We start from the raw sequence: 19,767 nt of genomic DNA, 5'->3' as shown, positions 1-19,767 counted from the left end.
CGGCGGTGCGGGGTTTTTCAGGCTGACTAGTGTTTTTGGAAAGGGAGGTTCTCCATGTCTGTCTCCCTGGAAAAGAGCTGAGGCAGCATAGCCCTGCGCACGGTCTCCATAGCAGTTAATTCGCTGCCCTGCTGGAGTATTTATGGAATGAAACACACAAGCGCTCACACCTATGAGCATCTGGTCCACAGCAATAGTCTGCCCGCCCAGTGAAAGGAACCGTGTGACACTAATGTTAAAACAAAGACAGAACGTGACAGCATAAAAAACCAAATTTTTGTGGAGTGCTGGAAACACTTGCCCTGCTGGTTTGCCAAAACCTCGGGGAAATCCAGTGATGAAGGGTTGGGAGTTTCGATTTTTTAAGCAGGAACGTGTAATTTATACGGCTTATTCATTGCTAAGAGAGAAATTACAGGGCTTCTTTTAAGCACGTGAAAACCCTAACCTAGAACTTAGTTGATGCGCCCTTGAGGGCTCTAATTGTCTAGCCCGTATTAGCAGTGACTCAGGCTGAGCTAAACAAAGCCGAACTGGCACCTGGGGAGGTATTCGTGGTCAGTGACCTCACTGTCGTATTCAGCTTCTTCTGTTGCCCGAGGCAATACATCTGGGAGAAGTGCTGAATGTGTAAGAAATATAAATTTCTCTTGCTGCATTGGTACTTCGAGCAGGGTTTGGTTTTGTTTGTTGTGTTTTTTTTTTTTTTTGTTTAAGTAAATTATGGTTGCGTGTTACAGAGGACAGTGTGATTGGTTTTGTGCAAACTATTTAAATCTTCCTTTTTTTTCCAGATTATTTTCACTACTGAAAAGGAACTGCCATGGAGAGTACGGTATCAGTTATTTTCCTTGTATCGTTTTCCATACTACTGTGTGAAAGTTATCACCGAGTGGAGACAGCTACTGTTGTGCATACATCCGAGAGAGCTTTTCCAGAAAAGACAGTGGGAGTTAATACTGACTTGGCAGGACTAATACAGAAGTTGCACCTTCAAGAACTTTTTAATCGTTATGGAGAAAACAACTCTCTGTCAATCGATGGGTTTAGAAAACTGCTACAGAACATAGGTATAGATAAGATGAAAAGGATTAAAATAAGCCACGATCACGATCATGAGCACACTCATGACCACCATGACCATGACCACCATGACCATGACCATCATGACCATGATCACCACGACCACGACCATGATCATCACTCTCGTCATAATCACGTTTCATTGGGTAAAAGCTCTGAGAAGACTGCCTGTCCAAGCCACGAATCCGATGCCGGCAAAGAGCACAGGAGCAGCCACGCAAAGGAGCCTCACAAAGCTGAGGCCGTGGAGCGGCAGCAGAACTTTGTGCGCAGCAAGAACGCGGTTCACGAGATCACGGCGTCCGTCGTCGCTGCTGCCGCGGGCGGCCACGCCGAGCTCCAGAGCCTGCAGCCCGGAGAAGTCAGGACTGTTGTCCGTGTGGGAGCGGCTGGCCCTGCGGCTGGGAATGCCACAGGGGCCCGCAATGCCACCTGGTTCAGTGCCACAAAGGGAAACGAGTCTCGTGCTGCTCCGAAGGAACTGGAGAGAGGGAGCTACCTCTATTCTAAACTGAAAAAACAAAACACTCAGGAGGTGAGGCTGGTTCTGTTGTGTTCTCAGGAATCCAGATCCACCACGAATGCTGCCATGGCTTATTTTTCAGGTGCTTATTGTTTACCTGGACGCAGATTTTGTGGTGTAACAATACCCATAGCCAAACACATGCAAACAACTTTCCTTGGAAATTAACATTTTGAGGGAATATGGTGTTATGTTCATAAGTTCAGAGGAAAATTAGGTATAAACATACACTTGGTTTATTGCATTTATGATTTATATATTAAACTTATTACATATTAAACTGTTTCTAAACCTGAAAATCATCTACAGTTTTAAACTTGCAATTCTGCCTTAAATCAGGAATCTGTCTTGTTTTCCTATTAATAGAGTGAAAGTTAAAAAATCCATTTAAGGTACTGTGATTCTTATCAAAGCTGTCTCACACTGTGATAGTGTAGAACCATCCTCCTCTTAACACCTTCCCCTCTCCATCTAACAACTGCGTATAAAAGACAACTCTAAAAAAATGTCACGTGTTACTTCTAAACAGTATAAAATTAGCACTGATAAAAAGTATAGTTGTGTTGTAGACGTTTTTCTTAAACAGTCAGATCCTTTTCCATTAAAGGCTTTAAAGAGCAAGCAGGATCTTAATGTTTGCAGCCATGCCAGGTAACTCTGAGTGGGTGTTGTGTGGCATGTGATGGGGGTGCTGAATTCACAAGTTGTTGCTGTGTTCTGCACTGTTGAAGCAGAAGTGCTGCTCTTCTCTAAACCCACTGAGACTGCGTGTAGGCTGTACAGTGGGGAGCTATTTACTCGAGGGAGTGTATGTACAACATGCTCTGTACATGACATTCCAGAGCACTCACTGCTACAAAGAGGTGTTTGACCTTGTTAATGCTTCCTTAGGTGGCCTTTAAAACCGACTGAAAAGTATTAGGCTTTTTCTATTTGTACATCAAAGCATTTGACCTGTTTGTGCTGAGAATGAGTAATAATTAAATGTCATCTACTCAGACTCTCAAACTAGCTTTCTGGAGCAGGATGGAGGGAAAGTAAATTTTTTACTAAATGGGTTTGTCACTAGTTTTTGAGTTGTGTTGATATAGCTGCTTTCATGGGATGCCACTGCATTTCAAGTAGGATGAGATGTGCAGACCTTTTAAGATGTATTGTGGTATTTTGATTCTGGTTAATTTTCAACATGTCTCTTTCCACAGTGCTCCAACGCGTCCAAACTGATGCAGTCTCATGGAATAGGCACTCAAGTCTTGTTGACTGCTACAGAATTTAGTTATCTCTGCCCTGCTCTTATTAATCAGATCGATGGCAAATACTGCATAGTCCATGCTACTAGTGAAAAAGCTGAAACTCCTCCAAAAAGTTACTCTCTGCAAATAGGTAGGCTGGAGGTGTTTTTTTTTTTTTTTTGTAACATCAGAGCTTAATGGAGAATTGTTATATTGGTTATAAATCCAAGAGACCTATTTCATAGTTGTAAGAAGTGTCATTTTCTTTTGGCACTTCACCAAGGTTATAGAGAGAAATCTTTGTGGCAAATCTTTTGTTAACATCTGATTAATTGAATAATCAGGCGTGTTTGCTAACAGAAATATTAAGCAAACAAAATCATATACCTCTGTTACTTATTGTTGTTACTATTTTTTTTTGCCAGCTTGGATTGGTGGCTTTATATCCATCTCTGTCATCAGTTTTCTTTCCTTGCTGGGTGTTATATTGGTACCACTGATGAATCGAGTATTTTTCAAATTTCTTCTGAGTTTCCTTGTGGCATTGGCTGTGGGGACCTTGAGTGGAGATGCCTTCTTACACCTCCTTCCACATGTAAGTAATAATTACTGTTTCATTCATTATCTCAAAGTACAGAGCTTGACAGCTGTATGTATTAGTGCCCTATGAGTTCATACCCATTTGATGAGTCATTTCTCAACCCTGTTATGCAGGTTGTTTGATGGAAAGGTTTTCCATTTGGAGCATCTGTATTATTCATTTCACAGTCTTTAGAAGTTGAAGAGCTTCATAGCATTATCCTACTCTCTATTTCTGTCCTTAGTCATGTGCTGCCACATCCCCTTATTGTTCCTTGAACACAAGAATTTTGCATAAATTTTCTTAGTGGTTTATTGCAGTGCTGCCCCCCCCCCCCCCCCCCCCCCGTTTTTTTTTTTCTTTTTTCTTTTCCCAGTTTAATGGACTTTAGAGATAGTTGACTATTCATTTAAAATTTAAATCAGTGAGCAATTTCCACTATGTTTTGTTACAAGCTACTTACGTTGATGGCTTACCCATTGTGATTTTATTTTGTTTTTGTTACCAGAATCTATCATTTTGGAATCCTGGGGAAAATTCTACTTGCTAAATTTTGGAATTGCTGTTATGTAATAAGGAATATGGGAATATGATTGTTAAATTTCTGCCTTTCTCGAAGTTCTTGAACAGACGTTCTCCTCTCACTACCCTCCCAAAAGTAACTTGTTCTTGCTTTCAAATAAAATGGATAAAAATGACTGCAGATTCAGTGGTTTCCCAGTCCTGCCTGTAATCCACCAGGTGTTTTTTTCTCCCTTTCAGTTAATTTTGCATTTGCTGTGTGAGGTTATGTAAATCAAAACACGTGAATGTGATGTGAATGAGATGTGCGTAAAGATTTTTTATTTCTGAACAAACCAGTATCCAATAAGGAGAGGGAAAGTTTCAGACTTTCTTTAAAGAAGGAAATTACAGCCAACTTCCTTGTAGAAAAAGTTGTTTGACGTCTGTGAGTTTTCTTAGATGGGGAGCTAACTGGTGTGCAGGCTGTGACCACTGCTTGAAATGTGGTTTCCTTGGTGGTGTCAGGAGTCTGTGTGGGGCCAGCTGTACACCTTGGATTAAGCAGTGTCCCTGCAGCTTCTGTGTGTGGGCCAATGCTAGCCCTCTTCTGTCCTTGCAACGTTTCTTCCTATCAACAAATTTCCAATCAACTGATTCCTTTATAATTGTTTAACTCTGTAAGCAGAGCATTTGTTGAGTCTGGACTCTAGACATGAAAAAAATGATGTGAAGAATACTTTCTGTGTTTCTTACATTACAGTTCTTTTGAATATAAAGACCTTCCCCTTTGAATATATGACGTTCCCCTTTTTGTTCTCCCGTTAGTCGCATGGAAACCATCACCATCACCATGAAAAGCCTCTGCTTGATCAAAAAAGCTCTATGTACAAACACCTTGTTTTTCCAAGTACAGAGGAGAGTGCTTACCTGGATTCTACATGGAAAGGACTTACAGCACTTGGAGGCTTGTACTTCATGTTTCTAGTAGAGCATTTGATCACTTTAATAAAGCAATTTAAAGACAAGAAGAAAAAGGTAGGGAGACTATTACTTTCAATCTCTATTGTATTGCATGCTCATTTCTGAAACGCTTATTAAAAAACCTTCCATGAATATCATATATCTTTCGATTTAATAGCAATGGCTGACTGGATTAGTGTTAGAATTTCATTTTTATTGGGCATACATACACTATTAAAGTCTGTGATAACCTTTTTGTATGATCCTTTTATTAAGGGCTCTTTCCTATTTCCATAACCAGGCAATATAGTACAGGCTTTGACATTGCAGTGAATTGTTTAATAAGCAAATGTCCAGTTGCATCTTTAGTTTTAAGAGTCATTTAAGAACTCACTTCATTACTGACTTCCTTCTGACATCTTGAGACATTCGTAACTGTCTGAACTGGTTTTATTATTATTTTAATTCCACTTCTGGATGCACTAAGTTTGCATTGTACAGTTATTGTACTGCTGTTGATGAGGGCACTTGCACAGACAGGTAAGAGTTGGCAGTAAGTGCTTACATCATAAATAAGCATCCAAGAATGCTGTAGAAAATGACTTTTTGGAATAGCATTCCATAAGGAAACACTGTCTGTCAAGCCCCTTGGTGCTTTCCCCTGTCTCCCCCCCAAAAATGCAGCTCTCAGATTGTTATGCTGGTTTTTATGTGTAAGGAAAGTAACTGAATTTTGGCAGGTCATTAGTGTTAACTAATGGTAACTTGCCAGTTACTGGTAACAGTTCTTGAAAGACCAGTGTAGGCAAGAATGAAGAATAATATCAAAGTTAACTCAGTAAGAAAGATTAAGCAGAAGTTGGTGATACAGTAGAGTTGTGGAGTGGTTTGAGTTGGAAGGTATCTTAAAGGTCATCTGGTTCCAGCCAATCCTAAGCCTTGCTTGAAGAAAGTTAGTAAATACTAATTACTTAGTTTAAAAATAGCTAATTGCTAGGCTACCTCAAAGACTGATAATCTCTGTTTAGTTTTCTCATTAAATTGGTCATTAAGGCAGTAGTTGCAGGGCAGATGCCATGTAAACTCTTTGATCATGGGAGGTTGTGTTGGTGTGGTTTATACCGAAGCCAAACTGAGATTTCCCTATCTCTAGTTAAATTTGTTTGACAGGATAGAACATGAAGAGTTTCAAGCAAAGCAAGAATTTTGTCTCCTCCCTGCCACAAGGAATGGATTTCCTGTTAGACTAATTATGCCCTCCTAGATAATGAGTCACTGATCATAAATTGTTGTGATTCAGCCTTTAGTGGGCAAGGAGGAAAGATTTTACTTGGTTTTCCTTCTGTACATTATTAAAAACGTTCTGTTGACATTATGATAGAAAAGAGTTAGTGGAATAAATTACTCACCATTTGATGTGTTTCACTTCTTAGATGAAAAACTGCTTATTTCTTGTAAAAACTGTAGGGCATTTATGTGTGTGGGTTTTGTTTGTTTGTGGTCTTTTTTTTGTATGTTTTTTCTCCCTTCCTATGGAGCCTGAGGAGCCTTTGTCATATTACTTTAGTAAGTTTCTAATATTCCTTTTCTACACTCTTCATATGGCTTCCATGTGTCCTCTTTCTGTGCAGGCTGCATAAATGTTGTGAATATAATGTTGCTCATGTATATCCTGAAAAATAAGTAAAATATTGATAACTGCAGTATTTTCTTTTGGAATAAGAAAAAAAATGAAGATGATGGAGAGAGTAAGAAGTTTTCAGCAAATGAAGAAAAGTTGGATACAGATGATCGTAAGTCTCATTGATATCACACAGTTGTTACTTTGTGGCAGCACTGTTTAAAAAACACCTGACTGATGGCAGGTGGTAGATCTGCTTCTTGCTGTAGGTTGGATCCCTGCCTATTTGAATTATTTTCAAAACAACCTGTCTGTCTGCTGATATGTAGAGCACTGAGGTCGATTTGCTGCTTTCCTTTGAAAAGGATCAGTGGGTTAGAAGTAGTGAATTCACAGTTTTGGAACTTTAAGCCTTTTAATTCTGGATTTAGCAACAGGAGTTGAAGTCACTATGTGAAAGTTGCAATACAGCTGTACCTACTGACTTCTACACTTCTCTTTGGACTGCTAGATGTTATATGCATGACTCTTTATTTAGATTTCTGTGTTTTGTTAGTTTGATTATGTATTTATAAGGGTAATATTACAAAGTTCTAGACAATACTTGAAGTTCAACATTCAGAGTGCAAATGACCACGTATCCTCAAGATCATGCTTTAAGCCAAAACACACCAGATTAATTACTCCTTAGCTCTTGTAGCTAAAAGAGATGTTCAGTTTTTCAGAGTAATTTTATAACTAACGGAATACTTGTCTGTAATGTTTAAAAAAAAAAAAAAGTATTTATTCATTTAATTGCAGAGGAAGAGTTTATCAAGTTTCAGAAATTAGTTAGAAGAACCAACTGTGGTGTGTCAGCAGTGTTTATATGAGGATATTTCATGGTCTATTGGTGACTTTTTTTTTTAGTGTTTATTTTCCAGGTGTTAAACACAAGTGCCTGTATTTATTTTGAAATATAGGTGTTTCCAAAATTACCTATAACATAATCTTCTGTATCCTTTTTCTTCAGCCCTGAGGTAACTAAATGGCACATGCTTTTCAGATACTTGGTTTTTCTGAAGCAATTGAGCTAACAGTTTTCATGCTGTGCAACTGGGACTTGGAGCTTTTTGCTGTTGTGTTTAAATTGCAGCGAGTCTTAGATGAAAAGATTTTTTGCCTTTTAGGAAGCATTTGTGGCTATAATGTAAGGACTATTTCAGCAGTAGGAAACAGAAACTAAAAGCTTTTCTTATTTTGAGGTATAGTAATTATCTCTGAAGTCTGAGTAAGTTGTGGAAACATTTCAAAAAAATCTTCTGGTTCAAGAAATTGGATACCAGTCACAACTTCTAAACTTCTTTACTGCTTCACATAGTCAAACTGTTTATTTTATCTTCACTTCTTTGGTGATTTTAAAAGTGTGTAACATTGTACTCTGGGTTTTTGTAACAGGGCCTGAGGGCTATCTAGGGACAGACTCTCAAGATCCATCAGCCTTCATTTCTCAGCAGCCAACTGTACAAGAGGAAGAAGAAGTGATGATAGCTCATTCTCACCAAGAGGAGGTTGACCATGAATATGTGTCCAGGGGCTGTAGAAACAAGTGCCATTCTCATTTGCACGATACCCTAGGGCAGACAGACCGCCTGAGTCACCATCACCACGACTACCATCACATCCTGCACCACCACCATCACCAGAACCATCATCCCCACAGTCACAGCCAGCGCTACTCGCGCGAGGAGCTGAAGGACGCCGGCATAGCAACTCTGGCCTGGATGGTGATCATGGGAGACGGGCTGCACAATTTTAGTGATGGACTGGCAATTGGTAAGTGCGCACTTGGATGCTGCAGCTTTCTTGGATGTGAGGGCAGTGAAGTCTTCTGGCTTCCTCTTACCTCTGTTAGGGGTGTAGCTAATTAGCAAAGGGTCTTTGAAGCCTGAACTTTTCTCTGAGAGCATCATCTTAATAAGAAAAATCTCCAGCTTAACAACCTGGAGGTAAGTGATATATGAAACAGAAATTATGTGTTTGCAGCTGTGTTTCTTTAGAAAATCTATAAACTGGGCTTCATTTCCTGCTTTTGAAGAGTTAAAGCTAACATTTTTCAAAGCTAAAGCTAGGCTTATAAAAATATGTAAGACTGAGTTTGTATTTCAGTGCCTGCAAGTGCTCAGCAATTTTTTAAAATTTTAATTGGTTTTAAGAGAAGGTCGTATTTTTCATCACATACAAAATAACTGTGTTTTTCACTTCATTCAGGCCACTGGTATCATTGGCTTCTTTACTTTTTTGTTCTCTTTCATCTTCATTTGTGATGCTGTCAGGTTCCATACTTGGTGTATCTGCCTGCCTGCCTGTACTGGGTCCTGGTCACACATCAGTGTTCCTCCAGAGCACTGATGGGTAGGGAGATGAGGTCGTGGTTTTAATCTGTTTTAGCCTGAAAATTTTGTTTTCTGAAACAGTGGTCCTACTATACTCAAAACCTTATTCCTAATGTTGAGCATAATAGTCCATTCTTAAAAAATTTGAACAAGTATAAACAATTATTTTACTTGTAAACAAAGCATTTATCTTTTTGTTCTTGTTTAGTTCATGCTCCTGTTTTTCCCTTAATGCAGGTAGTTGCTCAGTCTTCTTTTGATAATGCTTCAGTGAAAATATTTCTTTATCACAAAAACAGTAGATTGAATATTTGTTTTGGACTTCTGTCTGGGAGGTCAGATTTGGGAACTCTCTCATATTTTTCCTAGAAGGAGAACTAGACTACTGGTATATTGAATTTAAAAGGTTAAAGTAAGTTACAGAAAGTGAAGTCAAATCAATAATCTTCAGTACTTATGCTAATCTTTCCTGATCTTGACTATCGTATTTAAGAGTAATCTTTACAGGTATTGGATTCATTTCCAGGCTGTTTAGCATACTGGAGGCAGCTCAGCAGTATCAGTCTTTCTGTAAATTTTATTGTAGGAAAAAATTTCTTCTTGTTTGAAGAGGAAATGCAATAATAACTATTTTCTCACAGCAGTATTTGCAGTTGTTCAGATTCAGTCAATTCAAAGTGTAATGTGAAAGGAGACTTTCTGATTTAATCTCATTCTTGATGAAAGTTGAAGCATGAAATGTAAATTTTTGAGCAGATCAGTAGTGAAAAATGTGGTAGAAGGAAGATTTGCATACAAATGACACAGAATCAATTACCTCTTGGCATTAGGGAGATTTTGGAAGGAGCTATGACTTTATGGTTAGGAAGGGAAAAGTATGAGAAAGGTTAATAAAGGCTTATTGAACAAGTGAGAGCAATAGCTTTCAGAAGTCCTGCTGTGTAGCTTGTTCAGGCTAATGGAAATGTGGATTTCTTTCAGTTCTGTGTGTGCTTAAAAGTGTTATGGGAAAACATCAATTTGATGGTGTTGTGAAAATGCCAGTGCTCCTTGTGTAGTAGTTCATCTGTATTTTAAAGAAGATGTGAAAGCTTCTGTAAAGATAGCTTTAGCCAGCATAACCCTTCATTTTAAGTTCATTCACTTCATGTGATTTGTTATTCATAAGTACCATCAGTCACTTTTTTTTTTCTCAAATCTGTTGTGCTAATTATATTGGAACAAGATTTAAAAGTGCTTATTTTTTTATTAAGGCGTGGAACTGTTGCATCTGACTCATTTGTGCAGAAGGATCATCTGTGATTTGAACTTTTATATGTAATTACAACTAAATAAGTAAAATGCAGAACACTATTTTTACACTAGTTTTGCATACAGGTTTTTTTTTTTTTTAGCTTTTGAGAGAAGTCATGTCTTAAAAGTATATTTTAAGATAAATCAGCATCTTGAGAGGGGATAATGCCAGATATATTAATTTCATCTTCAGTTTGTTAACATTTCAGGACTTTATTTTAGCAGTGAAAAAATAAAAGGAGACATTCTTGATATTTAAGCTTCTACTTAGATTACTTCTTCCTTTTCCTGTTTGAACTTCATAAGAATTAAGTTTGCCATGGTCTTGTCTAAAGCTCTAGTGCTTGGTGTGTCACCTCAGCCCTTACTTTCTCCCTGCTTTCCCCTAAATTTGCTGTTGGTGCCATCTGTTTTATCCAGATCATTAATGATGATACTGAAGAAAATGGCCCGCAGATTTTTTGTCCTGGTGAGCTCTACTTCTCGCCAGCCACCAGCCCTGTTAGCCCAGCAGTCCAGTCAGTGTGCAAGCCCATATTTCCTCTTTGCCCAGATAAGACTGCTGTAGGAGATAGTGTCAGAAATCCTACTAAAGTTCTGTTATATTCACCATCTCTATGCTCAATTATCTCCTCAAGCTAGATGCAGCTTTTGGAGAGGGATTTTAGGAGGATGTTCCACATGATCTTTTCAGGAACTGAGATTACACTGACCACTCCTAAGTCCTGTTATTTGCCTTTCTTAAAGATGGGAATAATGCTGTCCATTCCCAGAGTTCCAGTGGGGCCTTCTATAGCCATGGTTTTCCACACATGATCAACAGCAGCTTTTTAGTCACGCTACTAACTCTGTCAGTACCCTCAGACTCAGATGAGTCCCATCTTGGGATGCACCTGAGCATTTCCAGTTTTTTCTGCATTTCTCGGAACTGTTGCTTCTGTGGTTTGCTGTCTCTTTCTGGAATGGAGCTGGGATCTGGCTTTGTTTACAAAAACTGAGACACTGAGATTAAGGCTGTGCTGGTGCTTTGCCTCTTGTTTCTCCTTATTTCCCTTCCTCATCTGTCAACAGACCCAAATTTTTCATGAACTCTGTTTCTCAGCTAACATTCTTGTAGAACTGTTTCTTGTTATCCTTGGAGCCTTGTTAGTTTTAGATCAAACTGGGCTTTGGTCTTCCTCCCTTTTGTTCCAAAGCTTTTAGCTTCCTTGTTGCCAGTCTTTGATCCTGTTTCTTGTGTGCTCCCTTTTTGAATCTTAATGTATTAGGACACATTGCTTAGCTGGGCACATCTTCTGCAAGTGTTCCTGCACTAACAGGCTTGTTTGCCCATCTCTGTGCTTTGCAAACTGGCCACCCCTTCCCTTTTGACTGATTCCTGAGGTATTCTACACTGCAGTTCCTTAAATAAGTCAAAGTCTGCTTCGTTAGAGCCTAGCATCCTAATTTTGCTTCTTCCTCTTTCAGCCTCCTCCTGTGTCCTGGACTCAGTTACCTCGTGCTCACAAGATGTCATTTTTTGCTGTATTTGCTATCAGTTTTTCCTTGTTTCTGAGCAGCAGGTCAATTTACATTGCTAATCCTGGCTGGCTTTTGTGTCCCCTAGAGTAGGAAACCATTACCAGTACAATTAAGGAACATCCTGGTTTGTGTGCCCAGTACTGTTACCTCCAGAGCTGAAGACTCTGTGTGTGAATGGTGATGTCCTGTGTTCATAGGTAGGCTTATCCACTGCCTTTCCTTGGTTAGATGATTTATAACCTTATTCCTGGTGTAACTCTGATTGACCAAGAGGCTGAATAGACACGGGGAACTGCATTTCACACATACTTACATACTGGAGCTCTGTGTGGTGAAAGAATCTCTTTATGGGGGCAGCCAAAAAAACCCCCGAAGTGGATTGTATTTTGTCCCTGTAGGCAGTTGGTGTCTGTCCATGACAGGCCAGACAAGCTTTGGTGGTGTCTCCACAGCATCATTCAGGCAGGCTCTGGGCAACCCATGGACTTCCCTGGGCAGCATGTCAGCAGGTCTGTCTTTGTCCTGCATGGGAGGGAATCTCCTGTCACTAAAAAAAAAAAATAAAAATCTTTTCTTTGTTTTTTACTTCTAATCTGATGTACTGAGCTGCTGGCAAGGCAGGACTCGCTCATCCTCTTACTGCTGCCAGGGTCAGGGTCATGGCCATGCTCTTCAGATCAGTAGCTGCAGTGGGGACAGAAGGTTCTTCCTGTCACCAGACCTCACTGTTTTCAGATCTCAGAGTTCATATTTCCTGTTCCAGTGCTACTTTGGTCTTGCCTTCCTCTTTAGTCTCATGGGCTTGGGTTTTTGCCTGTTTAGAACCACTTCTGAAAACCCTCCTGATTCCATTTGTTACCACTCATCCAAAGGTGCCTGCTCACCACGTCCTGCATCCTCTTGCTTGGATGCCACAGCACACGTCCCAGACATAATGTTGCTGCTGCTGTCACCACTTCAGGGAGGAGTATCAGTCATTTCTTGCACTTGAAGACCTGGATAGCAGTATCTCCCTCAAGAGTTAGCATGTAGTTTCCCCAGTGAAAAGAAGGGACTGTCTCCAGTGGAGTCATTGCCGTTGTATTGCTTCCTCTTGGAGCAGTACTCGTGGGTCCCTTGTGTGCCAGCCACTGTGACATGGCTTTGTGTCTCTTTGACTGCTTGTTGGCAGCATCTTGTTTGCTGGCAGGCTCCTGGCAGCTGAAGAGGAAGGTGGATGTGACTCTGCACCCTTGGAGAGGCTCTCTCCATGCGTCTGGGGACCTGACAGGCTGTGTGTGAGCTGTCGTGCAGCCCTGCAGTGTCCTGTGTCCTCCCGAGCTGCTGCCAAACAAGAAGAATGGCAAGCAACAGGAAGAGCAGAGAACACGAGAAAGATGAGGACTGTTGGACTAGTTTAAGGGGCTTTGGTTCTCCACTTAAAAGCAAGCTGCTCTGGTATTTGCTTATAAGCAAGCTGCTTAGAAGTTGATCTGTCACTGTTGATTTCGTAGCTTGTTTTATTGTTGTCTTGCCTTTCCTATTCTAGGGTGTTTGACTCTCAGGTACAGTTGAGCTGCTTTGTTCCCTTTGTATCTTTAAAAAAAAATATTTTTGGATGGTGTTTCCATTTATTGTGGTTTTTTGGAAGGGTTGTGTTGTTGGAATTTATTTGACTTAGTTCAGAAATAAGATAGTGAAATGTGGTTTACTTTAATGGCATGATTCTGAAGAAGAATTTTGTGACTTAAGAATCATAAGCAACTGTTCAGTTAAAGTTTAAATGCTTCCACAAAGAGAAATTTGAGTGAAATATGTGTCCTAATATGATACAAAGCATGTACGGCAATGCTTCTGCACTTGATGTCTGAATATGTAGTAATGTTTTGTTTGCTTTTTTTTTCTTGTCTCTTCATAGGAGCTGCCTTTACTGAAGGGTTATCTAGTGGTTTAAGCACTTCTGTGGCCGTATTTTGCCATGAATTACCTCATGAGCTAGGTAAGACCCCAGCATTTCACATATGCTACACGTGTATGTACTTACAGGTGCATGGGGGAGAATAAAATTTGATCAGAAAACTTAATCTGTGTCAGGTTGTCTATTCAAGGATAATTCTGATTTACTTTTGGACTATTTAACCATTTCTTAATTGAATTAATAGTTTAAAATTCTAAATATTTCAGCTACTTCTTTTAAAACTGTCTCTTGCAGTTACCGCTTTTTCTGTCTACTTTAGTTGTAGTTTTTATTCTCCTGGTATATAACATAAGTTGTGAATTGCAGGAGTATGCATGACAGAATTCGCTTTTCACACATTTCTCCTTAATTTTATTCTGGTGCTTGTGCTGCTAAAAGGAAGGTCACGATTAGTCAAAGTACTTCACGCATAACATTTGCTGCTATTTCATTAAGTCTTGCAAAGAACTGCTGTAGCTCTAAATTAAACTTGAAACTCCTTAGAAATCTTTCTGGAAACAGTTTGTCTTTCAAGCTCAAGTGATTTAAATTCGTGTGCAGTCCCATGAGAGATTGTTGTTGTGTCTTACAATATGAGTTCAGTATTTGGCCCTTTTGAAGGGCAGCTGGTGAGAGCAGGATGGATGTGCTTAGTTGAACTCGAGATGAAGCTGATCTTTCCAGTTGTCAAATCGTTTTGGATGTTCAACTTGTGTTTATTTCTTAGCTGTCATGGTCAGAGTCATACTTGGTGCATAGAATGAAGAAAGAAGAGTTTGCTTTCACTTTTTCTAAGGTTTAGTTCTCCAGAGGGGAGAACATTCAGTTTCATTTAATGGAGCTTGTAAACCAGTATGTGTAAACATTAAACCCTCTATATAAACAGTTTGATATATTTGTACAGTAATGTTTTACAGAAATACCTTATTGTGGAGAAAACATACTTGATTTTATGGGTTGGGAGGAATTGAGTCTTGTTCATACTAATCATGGAACTTGTATTAATTAAATGTACTAAATGTTCTTAGTTCAGATCTAAGAAGTAAATTCATCTTATGAACCTGATAATTTTAGGTTTAACTTATGTTGGTTTTAGAAATAAGAAAAATCATTTAAAACTTCAATCATACTTCTTTAATCAGAAGAGAAAACTTGACAGGAAATACCTTCTTTACCAGAGGACATGAAGTGGCATAGAAAAATTGAAACAAATGGGAGTAGTTGAAGTTAGCTGGGAATAAAATTGTATCGTTGTTACTGCTAAGCAATGTTTTTAATATACCAGTTCATCTTAATTGCAACAGCTTGTAGGAAAAGCTGTTGTTACACATTACTTGAATCAGCTTTGAAAGTCACTTTGTTTACTTTAACTGGAGTTAACTTATAAAGAATCCATTTTATTTTCAAATAATAAGCTTACATTACTCTGGTTTAGAAAAAATATGTTCTGAATTACTGAATTACAGAAAATGTGTTTCTGGCTGGTGGCCTATCATTCCTTCAAGTAAAAATAAGACGTTAAGGATCATTTGCAGAAATTAATAAAGAAATTATTTTAAATTTATAAAACAGATTAGAAGTACAAAGAGCAGTTACAGGATAATAAATTGAATATGCAATTGAGTGAGAATTTTATTTCAGGAATACTCGGGCATATCAGGTACTGCAGCATTTTACACTGGTGGTTTAAATTCAAACTGCTTGAAGATATGAAGCCATTAGAGACCATCCAAAGGAGGACAATGAAAACGGCAAAGGGCCTTGAGGGGAAATTTGAGGAGTGGCTGAGGTCACTTGGTCTGTTCAGGCTGGAGGAGACTGAGGGGAGACCTCATTGCACTCTTCAGCTTTCTCATGAGGGCAAGGCAAGGGGAAGTCACTGGTCTCTTCTGTCCTGTGACAGGACCCAAGGGAATGGCCTGAAGCTGTGTTAGGAAAGGTATAGGTTGGATATCAGGAAAAGGTATATCACTGAGAGGGTGTTTGGGCACTGGAACAGGCTCTCCAGGGAAGTGGTCACAGCACAAAGGCTGAGCATTCAAGGAATGTTTGGACAGTGCTCTGAGGCACATGGTGTGACTCTTGGGGTGTCCTGTCCAGGGCCAGGAGTTAGATTTGATGATCCTTGTGGGTCCTTTCCAAGTCAGAATGTTCTGTGATCCAGCAAAAAGCTGCTTCTTTCAAAAATGCAAAGACTCTGTAGATATAAACCTACAGTATTGGCTGCTGTGTTGTAGTTCATGTGCACCCTTTAAGTTTCTGTCCCTCAGTGATTTCTGATTTTATGAAGGAAAAAAATAAGGCAGACAACAGCAGAAAAGTAGCTTAGTAATCTTGTAAGAGATCTGTAAGTAAGACAACACTGCAGTACTTACCCAAGAATGAAAACTTGTTTTTTCCCTGTTCTAGGAGATTTTGCTGTCCTTCTAAAAGCTGGTATGACTGTCAAGCAAGCTGTGCTTTATAACGCTCTGTCAGCTACGCTGGCCTATCTTGGTATGGCCACTGGGATCCTTATTGGCCATTATGCAGACAATGTTTCAATGTGGATATTTGCACTTACTGCTGGCTTGTTCATGTATGTGGCTCTTGTGGATATGGTAAGTGCCTAGACCCATTTGAATTTTGTGTAACAACAGTTTAAGAATTAATGATTTGAAGCAAGTGTTTCTTTTGAAGGAATTTAACACTTTCTTGTTTGTTTAGGTACCTGAAATGCTCCACAATGATGCCAGTGACCATGGATGTAGCCGGTGGGGATACTTCCTGTTACAGAATGCTGGGATTCTCCTGGGGTTTGGGATAATGCTGCTTATCTCAATATTTGAACATAAGATTGTATTCAGCATAAACTTGTAATCCTGGTTGCCAGGAGGACACCTTGGTGTTAAATTATAAGTGGTAGGGTTTTTTCTACAAATTTCCTTATTGGAAAGGTACATTTGATATAGACTAGGTATTTTTATTGGTGTGCTTTGTTGTTGTGTACTTCCCTCCCTTCTTGCCTGATAGAAAGGAACACTGTAAACTTTGGGGGTTGTTGGGATTTTGTTTGTTTGTTTTTTGTGGTTTTTTTACTTGGGATTTAGCATTGCTTATGGTACTGTGGAAAGTGGTACTTAGTAAAACATGGCCAAATCTATATTATTTGTATTGTTTGGGGGGTTATTGGTTTTTTTTACTGAATTTATTTACTGTATGTAATTATATGTAATTTTTTTTACTTCAGTGTTTTTGTTAGTTTAAAGAGGTAAAACAACAGTGGTTTTTATTTTAGCACAATTAAAATCAGTGGATACAAAGCACAGTGAGCAAAGTAAAGCAAGAAAAACACATGCAGTGGTTAGCATGGGTTTATTGATACAAACTCATCTTTTCTGCATCCATTTGGTTTATACAGAAAGGCAGATAAATCCTTTCCATTCTTTTGTGGTAGTGCTGGTTCTCTGTAGCTTGTGGATTCCTGTGTCTTATTCCAATTGGTTTCTACTGCAGATTAACGTAAAAACCCTGTTCTAAGTGTTTACATCGAATGTTTAACTTGTTTCATCCCTTCTGAGTTGCTCTTCACTGATTTCTCAAGTCAGCAACAGAAGTCCAGCTCTTAAATTGCCAAAGCTTTAAGATATGAGAATTCCATCAGAAAGACTTTCTAAGCAGTGCTTTATCCCACTTACACTGCCTGAAGTGACAAAGGTGTATTAAAGCCTGTTTGATATCAAGGAGGAGGAGTGCTACAGGCTGAGATAAACAGTCATTTCCTACAACAGCTTCCTGAAGTGAAGTGTTGATTTACTTTGAGAAAATGAGCTGAGTGGGAGAGCTGCCTACTTCTAGTTCAGTGTGATTGCACACAAACCTGGGTTATTTTTTTTTTTTTGCAAGAACTGAAGCAGAGAAATCCAAAATAACAAAATTTCTTTGGTAGCAGCGTATCTAGAGAAGCAGCGTGTTAAGGATAATAAATGTATCCTTAAGTATGTAGTTGAAGCCTACAGTCTTAATGTGTTTAACCACCCTGAATGTCACTGAAGAAAGAAGGTTGAAAAAACCAACAGCAAAATAAATTCTGCGTTTGCAGGGAAGGTGAACATGTCAGAGTTGTTTAATGATGAATAAATAACAGAATTATGCTATCTTACTAGCTAGCTTTAAAAAATCTCAGAAATAAGACAGCTAGAACCTATTTCTGATCCACTGCTTCAAATCGTCAGCTGAATAACAGACTTGAACAACAAGAGAAATGTTTGATGATACCATGTATGACAGGTTAAAACAGTTTATTGGTCTGTGATAGAATGGAAGCCAGGAACCATTCTATCATCTCAGAGACAGATGTTTTCAATTAATTGAGAGGTTTGAGGGGTTTTTTTTAGGAGAAATAGGTACCACAGGAGTTCTTGCAGCCGGTGGACTATTAGCTTCTCCTCCTTCAGCCTTTCCTACGGTTACCAAGATTGATATTTACTTTTCTGCTCACAGTGAATAAATCCTATTCTGCACCTCCTTTAAAGCCAAGGATTGAGAAAGGTGTACTTCCTTCAGCTCTGCTAATGCATCCCTGTGTCCTAGTGGGCTTTTTGGGGCTTGGTCACGGTGTTTACCCATGGTGTGGGGAAACTCCATAAATGTGCTGCACTTCAGCCCATGAGACTTGCACTTTACACACTACAATCCTGGCCGCTACAGAAACGAGGCATCTCTGTACTCCTGTGGGATTTCATACTTGGATGAGCTCAGTTTGCTTTGAATTTTTCACTGCTGGTTTCTGTTTGCCTACAGCCATAATAGCTGCCAGTTCATCTGGACTTCTCTCGTCTGGATATGACAGAGGAAGGAGGCAGGTAGCCTGCTGTTGCTCAAGCGATTTTAAGATCAGTGACTAAATGACTGAAATAAATCTACAAATTTCAGTGTTTCCAGTGGGTTCTTGGCTGGCTTTTGATGTACTCTACTGACATTAAAATATCCACATATCAAAACACATTGCTAATTTAAGAATAAGAAAAATTAATTGCCGTTAGAGCATGTGGGCAGGAATGTCTTTATCCTGTACACAAGCATATTCCACCCATTCAGTGCTCTTCAGTCATTGATGGAGAAATGTCCATGACAGGCGGCTGTCCAAACTCATAACTGAGAAAGCTACAGACTAAAACTTGCTGTAGTTTTGTATCAGCAGGATGACAAAACATTGGTTTGTTATTTTTGTTTGTTTTGAATTGCTTTGCTGTTGTTTCTCTTTATCATCCTTATGAAGTAGAACCTGCATCTGTTGCAATGTACTCTTGTTGGAAATACTCATGGTTTGGAAAACTGGTGGGGCAGAGCCTCTAAGTAGCCCTTTATTTTTGTGCATATATTTTCCTGCAGCAGTTCTTAATGTGCTTGGCTACTCTGGATAATGCAAATGTCTGCTTTGTGTATTTGTTTGTGGCTTAATAATGGTACAGACCTTGATTTTTATGCTGTTACAGTTGCCTTTAATGCCTGTGCTAGGTGCTGGTAAACAGAATAGGCAGATAATGCTGGAATCAATTTTGGTTTGGGTTTTTTTTCTGTAACATATTCTTCTAATGGTTTTGGCTTGTATTTTTACAGAAGGGGTGGGCAACAGGAATTAGAGCAAAGGTGTGGAGGTTCTCAACTCCCCTGCCTGGCCTGTGGGGATCAGGTGCTGGTACGATTTCTCTGCATTCTTTGTGCCTAAATATGATGCCACATATGTTGTGGGAGTGCAGCTCTTTGATGTTTATATAAAACACAATCCAGGAAATTCAAAAACGGAATTCAAAGGCTGAAATTGAATTCACAGAGGCTGTCCTGCTGCCTGAACTGAGACACCAGAGCAATTAAAATATCTGTGGAAAAACTGAACTGGGTTGTTTGGATTCCACAAGCAGGAAACAAAAATATCTTTTAATGGAATAGGGGTTGGGATTTTTTGTTTGTTTGGGGCTTTTTGTTGTTGGCTTTGTTTTGTTTTTTAAAGTACGTTTTTGGTGTGTGTATACGCAGTCACTGTAGCTGTTACTGTATTGCTGTGTGCTAGAGAAAATAAACCACTGAACCAAACCGCAGGCGTCTGAGCGTTTTTCTCAGTTATGCGGATACGGCGAAAGATGTTGCAGCCTCGAGG

The 19,767-nt window shown here is 39.2% G+C and overlaps 1 protein-coding gene across 1 annotated transcript; it reads left to right on the top strand.

Moving 5' to 3' along the window:
• Positions 1–707: 707 nt before the first annotated feature.
• Positions 708–19,703, top strand: SLC39A6 (solute carrier family 39 member 6). Its single transcript, XM_066327684.1, has 9 exons — positions 708–1,618; positions 2,809–2,989; positions 3,264–3,433; positions 4,748–4,957; positions 6,606–6,675; positions 7,941–8,318; positions 13,590–13,670; positions 16,038–16,228; positions 16,335–19,703. The coding sequence occupies exons 1-9, from the start codon at positions 824–826 to the stop codon at positions 16,485–16,487; spliced, it is 2,229 nt and encodes a 742-aa protein (XP_066183781.1). The 5' UTR covers positions 708–823; the 3' UTR covers positions 16,488–19,703.
• Positions 19,704–19,767: the final 64 nt, after the last annotated feature.

This window comes from Sylvia atricapilla, chromosome 1 (genome assembly GCF_009819655.1).
Source record: "Sylvia atricapilla isolate bSylAtr1 chromosome 1, bSylAtr1.pri, whole genome shotgun sequence".
NCBI lineage: Eukaryota > Metazoa > Chordata > Aves > Passeriformes > Sylviidae > Sylvia > Sylvia atricapilla.
The sequence above is the reverse complement of the archived record's forward strand: the minus strand, read 5'-3'. Positions and strand labels throughout refer to the sequence as shown.

What these genes read in the sequence shown, in the direction of transcription:
- SLC39A6 (XM_066327684.1), top strand. Translation starts at nt 824, where the DNA reads ATGGAGAGTACGGTATCAGTTATTTTCCTTGTATCGTTTTCCATACTA. An exon ending in TTAAAGACAAGAAGAAAAAG is followed by an intron (nt 4,958 to 6,605) that starts GTAGGGAGACTA and finishes TTTTGGAATAAG; the next exon opens with AAAAAAAATGAAGATGATGG. An exon ending in AAAGTTGGATACAGATGATC is followed by an intron (nt 6,676 to 7,940) that starts GTAAGTCTCATT and finishes TTTTTGTAACAG; the next exon opens with GGCCTGAGGGCTATCTAGGG.